This window comes from Haliotis rubra, unplaced genomic scaffold (assembly GCF_003918875.1).
Source record: "Haliotis rubra isolate DU_JTF1 unplaced genomic scaffold, ASM391887v1 Scf917, whole genome shotgun sequence".
Classification (NCBI taxonomy): domain Eukaryota; kingdom Metazoa; phylum Mollusca; class Gastropoda; order Lepetellida; family Haliotidae; genus Haliotis; species Haliotis rubra.
Window position 1 is genome coordinate 130,625 of NW_025767654.1, and position 9,224 is coordinate 139,848.

General features: G+C 39.7%; 1 protein-coding gene across 1 annotated transcript in view; it reads left to right on the forward strand.

Annotated features, from left to right (window-relative positions):
* Positions 1-1,581, forward strand: part of LOC124264259 (cilia- and flagella-associated protein 300-like) — a 70,214-nt gene extending 68,633 nt beyond the window's left edge. The window contains exon 7 of the mRNA XM_046698999.1: positions 714-1,581. Coding sequence (XP_046554955.1) covers positions 714-842 — 129 coding nt within the window. The 3' untranslated portion in view covers positions 843-1,581. The remainder of the gene's footprint in view (positions 1-713) is intronic.
* Positions 1,582-9,224: the final 7,643 nt, after the last annotated feature.

Consider the following 9,224-nt stretch of genomic DNA (forward strand, 5'->3'; position numbering starts at 1 on the left):
GGACTACATGATTTAACGGCTAATTGATTCTTACTTTTTCCAAGATCTTTTAGAAATTGAGAGTTGTAGTTGATTTCCGTTGAGGTTTAGTATTAGTCAGTTGGGTTTCACTGCTGCTTCTGCTGCTTTCTTAGACATCTTTGATACTATTCCTGACTCCTGTTGATAAATTTTGTGATGACAAGAAGTGCAATATCACCAAAAGTGTTACTAAGTAATAGGGCTGCTAATATAACCGTTTTACCGGTATTTACCGATTCAGACATGAAAACGATCACGCATTGCGCACGCTGATCGAAAACCGGTATTTTGACATGCATTGAAAAACTTCGTAACACTCGGAAATCTTCGGATATTTCCGTTTTTAAATTGTTCCTTTCCTTGTTTCATTTGTGCCAAACATTATTTATATTTATATTTTGCCATGATTAAAAGTTATTTTAAAGCCTAATCAAGCATTGTGATTTTGTTGAGTTTTTGCTTTACAAATCAAGCATTAACTCGATTATAAGTAGTTTTTTTGTTAAAAATAATTCTTGCAATATATTGCAATACATATCGCAATACATGCTTTCACATCGCAATATATCGCAATACGCAAATTCACTGCAATACCCACCCTACTAATTATTAAGTAACAGTTAAATTGGAATAGGAGACATAAGTCAGATCCACAGTGTTGTAAAGCTCTGTATGTTTGTTGTCTTCTTCAGGATGAGAAGGAGAACCTTTACTACCCAGGCGACACTTTCCACGAACAGACCTTCTCCTACCTGGTCGTCGACCCACTCAAGAGGCACGTCACAGTTCTCTACCACAAGTTCGGCAGCAGCGTCTACTGAGAACTGGACAAACCATGACCTATGACTGGACACAAACAATGAACTATGACTGGACACAATACTACTTGAGTGCTAAGCCCTCCACAAAACCAGGCCACTCTGTTGAAACACTGTTGTTATTCTTACCCAAGCTTGACCAGACAAGAGCAGAGATGCCAACCACTCCGATTTTGGTGGAGTTACTCCGCTTTTCAAATACGAAATCCGCTGTCCGATTTGTCTTTAAAAAACTCAGATTTTTTTCAGAAAGATTTCTGAAATCTTTTTTTACAGTATACAATTTCGTAAGTCACCGGTGATTTATTTGAGTCGACACCAGTAAAAGCATTCAGAAGCTTAGCGTGTGATCTTTTGGATATCGATTGTGTATATTGGGTGTTATTGACGACGAAGTTTCACAAAGTTTTTCCAAATGTATGTCATAGCCCGTATATATATGTGAAACAAAATGGCGGAGACGACCACGTGTTCACCCCAATTCGCCGCTTCTGTGCTATGGCCTGACTTCCAGCCAGGCCTGACGCCGCTTTCATTAGATTCAGGGTTGGCATCTCTGCAAGAGTGATGGATGATCACACTCACAGACTTTGTTGATTCAGTCAAGTACCCCATTGCAGATCTCTGTCATATTGTTTGAATATTGTTGAGTGTGGCATAAAGTAAGAAACAAACAAACGTTTTTGATGGAACAGAGTTTTTGAATGACGTCGTGCCCCCACCCTATGTTTCACCATACAGATAAGGCAAATATTAAACGACATTTGGAAGCTGATATGATGAAGAGTATATGAATGACATCATGTCCCCCTCCGTACCCCTTGTGTTTCACCATACAGATAAGGCAAATATTGACTTCTTTAAGAGGCATTGAGAAGCTGGTATGATGAAGAGGAACACTATTTATGAATAGACAACTTCTGGACAAAAGGATTGTCCACACAAATGTATTGTTCATTCATTGTACTGATTTATTCACTACTGTTAACCAGACAGGTTATTAGGTTTCAGTTTGTGTACATACGAACAGTTCGCGAAAACACACCTGACAACAACTTACTTCGCGGAAAGTTCGAGCATGCAAAAAGCATACGTTTTCGCCACGTGGGGGTTCGGAAGTGAAATTGTAGTTAGTTCGTTTCGATACGTTGATAAGGCAGCACACCTTGAGGTTGTCAGTTAGTGGTAACCATTTGGGTGTTAGATAGTTTGACAGAGGTTTAGTGTAATAGAAGTTAGGAATGTGAGACATTGTAAAGGTAATAAAAGGTGAATTAAAAGAAATATATCATTTGATATCACAACTAGTACAGTTCCTGCTGACCACCTTCTTTATTGCAATAGATGCAATGTTTCGGTGTAGATCCTACCACCCTTATCAAGCTAATGATACACAAGGAGAAATATATACATGTACATGAAGGGTGTGTTTAAACCATTGAAGAGGTTGCTATACCTGTTTCCTTCATATTCTCCTTGTGCATAAGGTTGTGTATCATTTGCTTGATAACAGTGGTAGGATCTACACCGAAACCTTGCATCTATTGCAATAAAGAGTTGTCTATCCATAAAAAGGTGGTCCTCTTCGAACATTATTGTGTTGCAAATACTGATACACATAAATGGCCCTGCAGAGTTCACAAACAGTAAGTTTCAGGATTAAGTGGACTCACAGGCAATGAACAGAGGCTGAATAGCAGATAATTTTTTCTCTCATAAATAAATTTGGCAACAATTCATCTTTGCTACAAGTATGTAGGTAAAGATCCCTTTAAGCTTAATGTTAAGCTCGATACATTGGTTACCTGTGAAGATCTAGGTTAGAATTGGTTTTCAGGAACCTATACTTGTTGTAAGAGACAACTATAATGATCGGGTGGTCAAGCTGGCTGACTTGGTTGACACATGCCATCATATCCCAATTGTGTAGTACTATGCTCATGATGTTGATTGCTGGATTGTCTGGTGACCACCACCATATGACTGCCTCCCTTTAGTCGCCCCTTATGACAAGCATGGGTTACGGAAGACCAATTCTAACACGGATCTTCACGGGGGCTACAACGAAATGAAGAGAACTATATACATACCGTAGTATGGTGTGACAAACATCAGATTAACATTAACAACAGCATGTAGTTGAACTGCAAGTGTTACAAACACAAAGTTGTTATCCTAAAGTCATATAAGGTGTAATTCTGGTCTGTCATCAATAGATATATACAAATACACCAATAGATGTATATATAGATGATATGTTGATAAGAGGGTGTGTGCTGAAGTAGAGTTTCATTATTTATTAACCAAATAATCCATGTTCTGTTTGCAGCGTGAATTGTACCATTACCTCCTTTCTTCACTGCCACATGTTATTGATTGTGTGAAATGTTGTAATGTCAGAAATAGAAAGAAAAATAAGTCTATGTCATGAATACATAATGCCATTTAGAACGTGGTCAAATGTAACGTATATGTTACATTTTGGATTACACTTTCTCAGTAAAGTACAGATGCTAGCACTTTTGTTAGGGTGAGTCCCATCCGGGATTCGAACCCACACTCTCAGAGTCAGGCACCTAATTGCTATCACACAAAGTCGGCCGCCTAACCCGCTTCCACAAATGAAGTATAAACAACAATAACAGTATCATACCAGGGATAGAAATACTTTTTTTCTAAGTGTGCCTTAGGGCACCAGACAAATATTTTAGGTGTGCCTTTCAGAAGTTGAGTATGCCCACATGTTTTTAGAGTAAATGACAATGATGATGATCTTTTGAAATTTATTGTTAAATAAAGAAATGGGTTTATGAGCATTCAAATATGTATGGTATTATTCAATTTGAAAAAAATAATTGTTTTGGGGATTAAATGACTAAATGTGAGTTATGTCTCTGAAAAATCAGGCGTGTCAAAAGGGCCCCGAGAACATTTTTTAGCCGTACCATTTCAATATTTACCGTGCCATGGCACACTAATATATGGGGTATTTCAAACCCTCGTATCTATGATGTGGTGATGTCTTGGACAGGTTGAGTGGCCATATATTTACCATTTGTTGACAACATCTAGCTAGAAATAAAAATCAATTCATTTCCAGTTCGAGCATGTGATAAACAGGCTCAAGTTCAACTGTGTGTTTATACGCGCAGCAGTGACGATTTTATTACCAACTACAGTCTATTTTAGAAGCAGACATGTTGATGAAATATATATGTCCACTGTATTTGCACTGGATGATTTAAAGTCCGTGGTCTGCCAGACTATGAAGTCAGATAAAGGCTCGATTTAGATTATCTGATACATGCAACAGTGCATATATGCTAGAAAAATGCAGCCTGACATTTGTGTCAATCTGCTCCAAGTGCATATAAAAAAAACATTTAAAATTCAATTCAAAATTTATGTCTACCAAACTCTTATTTTTCCTCACTCCAACTATTTTTGAATACATTCTATACCTGTAGGACCTGTTTTCCATTCTAGGTCACTGAAGTCTGTGCTTTTAGTTAATTGTCAAGTTAGGATTTAAAGTCACATCGACAGTATTTCAGCCTTAGATGATGTGACCCAGGCAGACTGGCATATGTTTCAACTTCAAGAAATGGTACATCGATGGTACATAAATTTAACACATACTTCAAGATTATATGCACATGGTGTGATTGTGTTCTACAGAACATCAGTAAGTGATGTGACTCAGGCGGACTGGCCTGTTTCAACTTCGACACATTTTTTGGACCAGAAGGACACCTGCTATGTCTGGTGCACCTGGGGTTTCATGTCACCATTCACCTGGTACGAGTCTAGTCCATGAATCGAGCCCTATATGATGACTCATCATCATAGTCTTCATCTGACAACATTCTCCATGTATTATTGAAGTGGATGTCTGTTTGGGCAAGACAAACATACTAAGTTCAGATAATCAATTAGTGTAATATATTACAGATGACAGGTATGTCAACATGCTGTGTCAGTCCATGTTCAAAATCAATCAAGTTTTGTTACAGTTTTTGTCTTCATTCATGTAGAACATTGCATTCAGTGTGGCTTATATATTATATTTCTGACTGAAATACCAGTATCTTATTTCCATGATAAAAGTTATACACGTTTCTAGCCAGTCAAACAGACCCTGAAACAAATATATCCAAGAAAACCCTTGCAGGTCTAGAATATGTGGCAAGTTTAGATTACCAGTTTCAGCAAAATGAAGGAAGTCTCTAGACCTCGTTTCATTTCATTTTAAGAATATAATTGTTGAACCATTATTTTCTGTAAAATATGTTCATTTCAGAGGGGGTGGTGGGGTAGCCTAGTGGTTAAAGCGTTCGCTCGTCACGCCGAAGACCCGGGTTCGATTCCCCACATGGGTACAATGTGTGAAGCCCATTTCTGGTGTCCCCTGCCTTGATATTGCTGGAATATTGCTAAAAGCGGCATAAAACTAAACTCACTCGCTCACTCATTCATTTCAGAAACTAGATTCTAAACTATTTCCAATGCAAAGTGTTTCTAATGAATCAAGAATCTTATATCATTACCTCCCTTTTCAAAGTGGTGGTTGGGTAGCCTCAGCCTGTGGTTGTTACAGTGTTGTGAACTCTGTGTTGATGCAAAAGAATGTCTTGTATTTGATGGCATAATGCAATGTTCACTGAGTCTTGTAAGATATTCCTTGGGAAACTGTTTGCCCTTCCACCTTGCCGATGTTTAGACATACCAGGAAGACATTTTCTTTCTATTTCTAGCAGAACAATAATGACCATTGATTATCCCCCATAAAAACTGTTTGGTCACGTTGTTTTGTTTGTTCCCAGGATGCACCATAGTTGCAGCAAGTGTTTATGATTGGACGCAACTGTATCACATCATACTATTATGTATACTTTTGTAATAAAAAAACTGAATGTGAAATGCCCATTGATTTCTGTTATCAATGACCTGGATCCGGGTGCTGAGGTTGTTGAGATTTAGCTGACTAAGCACTTGACACCCTATGAAAGTGCTCAGATATTGCTGACTAAGTATTTCACACCCTATGAAAGTTTGTTTGTTGTCTAACGCTGCACTCAGCTATATTCCAGCTAGACGACTGCGGTCTGTAAATTAATAAATCTGGATCAGACAATCCAATGATTGATATCATGAATATCACAATAGACTATCACACAATCACTACAGACGCTATGAAAGAGCTAGTATTTTGCTGACTAAGCACTTGACACCCTATAGAGGAACTGGGATGTTGCGGATTAACCACTTCTGAAATTGCTAGTCAAGTTCCTCACATCTTGCATATTGCTGACCAAGTTCTGCACATTATTAGGGCGATGGTTGATTCAGTCTTCAAAAGCAATACAATTTGGTGTTCCTTGGATAGATTGTGTCCTATAATCAAGAGTTTGAACCCTAGATTCACAATGATTATGTTTCTAGGTCTGGTCAGCACTTCGTCTGAGCTCAAGAGGTTTCACCAAATGCTGAGACCTGCACTTTGAAGGCCTTTAATAAGCATGAAGCTGACATTTTGAAATAAATAAAATTCTGTTCAAAACAGCATTGAAACAAACTCACTTTTGTCATTTCTCTTCCTGATGAAGCAGCCAAGATTCTATTGACTTCCGTGTTTATTACCCTATAAAGCATCCACAAGTGGGATGGTGATGAAATCTGTAGGTCCCTGGGTTATCCATTCTCCTGAAGACATTATCGCCCTTCTGCTTATGAACCTTGCCTCTTCTTAAGGCTTTTTGTTACTTTTATTTTAAAGATATTTTATGTATCACCTGAGGAAGGGACCTGGAATGGTCCTGAAACGTCCTGAGGGAAATTAAAAGAAGTTTAATCCATATTAATATCTTGGACATCTATGTACAACATCTAAATGCCACTGAAAGACATTGTTTTTTAAGTTAACATTTATTTCCATATTATTCATTTATGACTTATGCCCCTGTATTCTTATTTAACAAAAAAAATAAATTATCTTTTATAAACAATACATCATGCAAAAATGTTTTGTTTGTGGCTGTCGATAAATTCGCTTTTTTCAACGATCTTGAGTATACAGCCAAACCTACTGCTGTGTGGAGAAATCATCTGAAAAACCTTTGTGCTGCAGGGAATAAGTTTGTGAATATTTTACGTCTGTTTCAGTTACAGTTACCACCCTTCATGACCAATGGACAAAGGAATTGGGTTACCGTTGTCGTGTTGATGAACGACCGACCCATTTTACCTCCGTTTATGAGGAACATAAGTTGACGGCAACGTGGCCCTATTTATAATTCCCACTATGTAAACATTCCGTAGTGAGTGAGTTGGGTTTGCTCCACATTTAGCTCGTGGTGTAGTGGTTAGAGCGTCCGCCCGGAGAGCGGAATGTCGCGGGTTCGATCCCCGACCGCGTCATACCAAAAGACGTTAAAATATGGTACTTGTTGGTCCCTGCCTGGCGCTCGGCATTAATGGGTACAACAAGGACTGGTTCGTCGGCTCAGAGTCAGTATAATGTGTCTGAGTGGGGTATTCATACTTCACTGCGGCATGGTATCTCAGTGGGCTAGCACTATAAAACCAGCTTAAGTCTGGGCTAGTACAAGCAGCCACACCTACACATACACGCATGCACGTCGTCATATGAGCGAAATATTTAGCAATATTAATGCCCCATAACAGGGAATACCTGAAATGATCTTCACACGTTGCATCCGTATGGGGAATAGAACCGGGAGCGAATACCTTAACCACTGGGCCACCCATCTCCTCACATCTTCCATTTGATGACAACTAGTAAGTGCTCATTTGCTAAATGAGAAGTGTGTATAATTATGTTTAGAATGTATAATAATGTTTGTGCATCTGTACTTTCGCTGGTTTTGTGGGTGAGGGAAAAAGTGGCTTAACGTTGAGTTCAAGGTTACTCCTTATATACGTACATGCACGTGCGTGTGTGCATGCTTTGTGCTAGTCTAGTAATGTCTGTTTAATTAGTACTAGTGCACTGAGATATGCTGCAGTTATAAGAACATACCCACCTCAGACACAGTTCACTTCGAGCCAATTCCGAAGATTATCGGATTATCGGACGTCATCATCGACGGTTTGGCCATCCACGACCTAAGTGTCATAAACAGCTACACATCTGATGCTGATCAAAGAGTTCGTAACGACCGTAACGACAACTATCTACTGAAGGATTTCTCACTCTTCTAAACGCAGTTTTGTATGCTATGATGATATTTGTTTTAATGACGCGGCCAATAATACCGAATCATTCATCTGTATATAGAGGGCGCTGGGGTAGCCTAGTAGTTAAAGCGTTGGCTCGTCACGCCGAAGACCCGGGTTTTCGATTCCCCACATGGGTACAATGTGTGACGCCCATTTCTGGTGTCCCCCGCCTTGATATTGCTGGAATATTGCTAAAAGCGGCGTAAAACCAAACTCGCTCACTCACTGTTTATAGAATCTGCGCGGCCGCTTGTAATGCAGTGTTTGATTTGAAAGTCCAAGCCCACTGAGATACCATCACGCAGGTTATAGATACCACTTCATACATTTTATACTGGAGAACCACTAGCAGGCTGGGTGAGAGCAATTGTGGTCTATGCCTCTTTTATGGGATATGAAAATTTGGTTCATTTTCGAAGCTACTATAATCACTGCTATTGAGTATGGTTTTCACGCCGCTGTTAGCAATATTCCTGCAATATCACGCCGGTGGAAACAAGAAATGGTCTTCACACATTGTTCCCATGTGGGGAATCGAACCCGGGTCTTCGGCGTGAGGAGCGGACGCTTTAACCACTAGGCTACCCCACCCCCAAATCAAGCCTAAGAGCAGACTAACGTGTTGCCAAGTTCCAACATATCACGCCCAGACTTGTACAGTAGCCAGTTGTCAAAGTTTGCGCTGGAACTGCTCAAATGAATGGTTGAGCCTTTTTGATTTCGTGTTGTTGAACGTCTGAAGGACAGCATCTTTGCCCATTCTATCAAACATTGATAGTGGGTGAGTGAGTGTAGTTTTACGCCTCTTTTAGCAATATTCCAGCAATATTAATTTCATGGCGGGGGACCCCAGAAATGGGTTTCACACATTGTACCCATGTGGTGAATACAACCCGGTTCTTCAACGTGACGAGGGGCGGTGGGGTAGCCTAATGGTTAAAGGGTTGGCTCGTCACGCCGAAGACCCGGGTTCGAATCCCCACATGGGTACAATGTGTTAAGCCCATTTCTGGTGTCCCCCGCCGTGATGTTGCTGGAATATTGCTAAAAGCGGCGTAAAACCAAACTCAGTCAGACAGTCAGTCAACGTGACAAGCAAGCGCTTTAACCACTAGGCTATCCCACCGCTCCTCAAATACTGATATG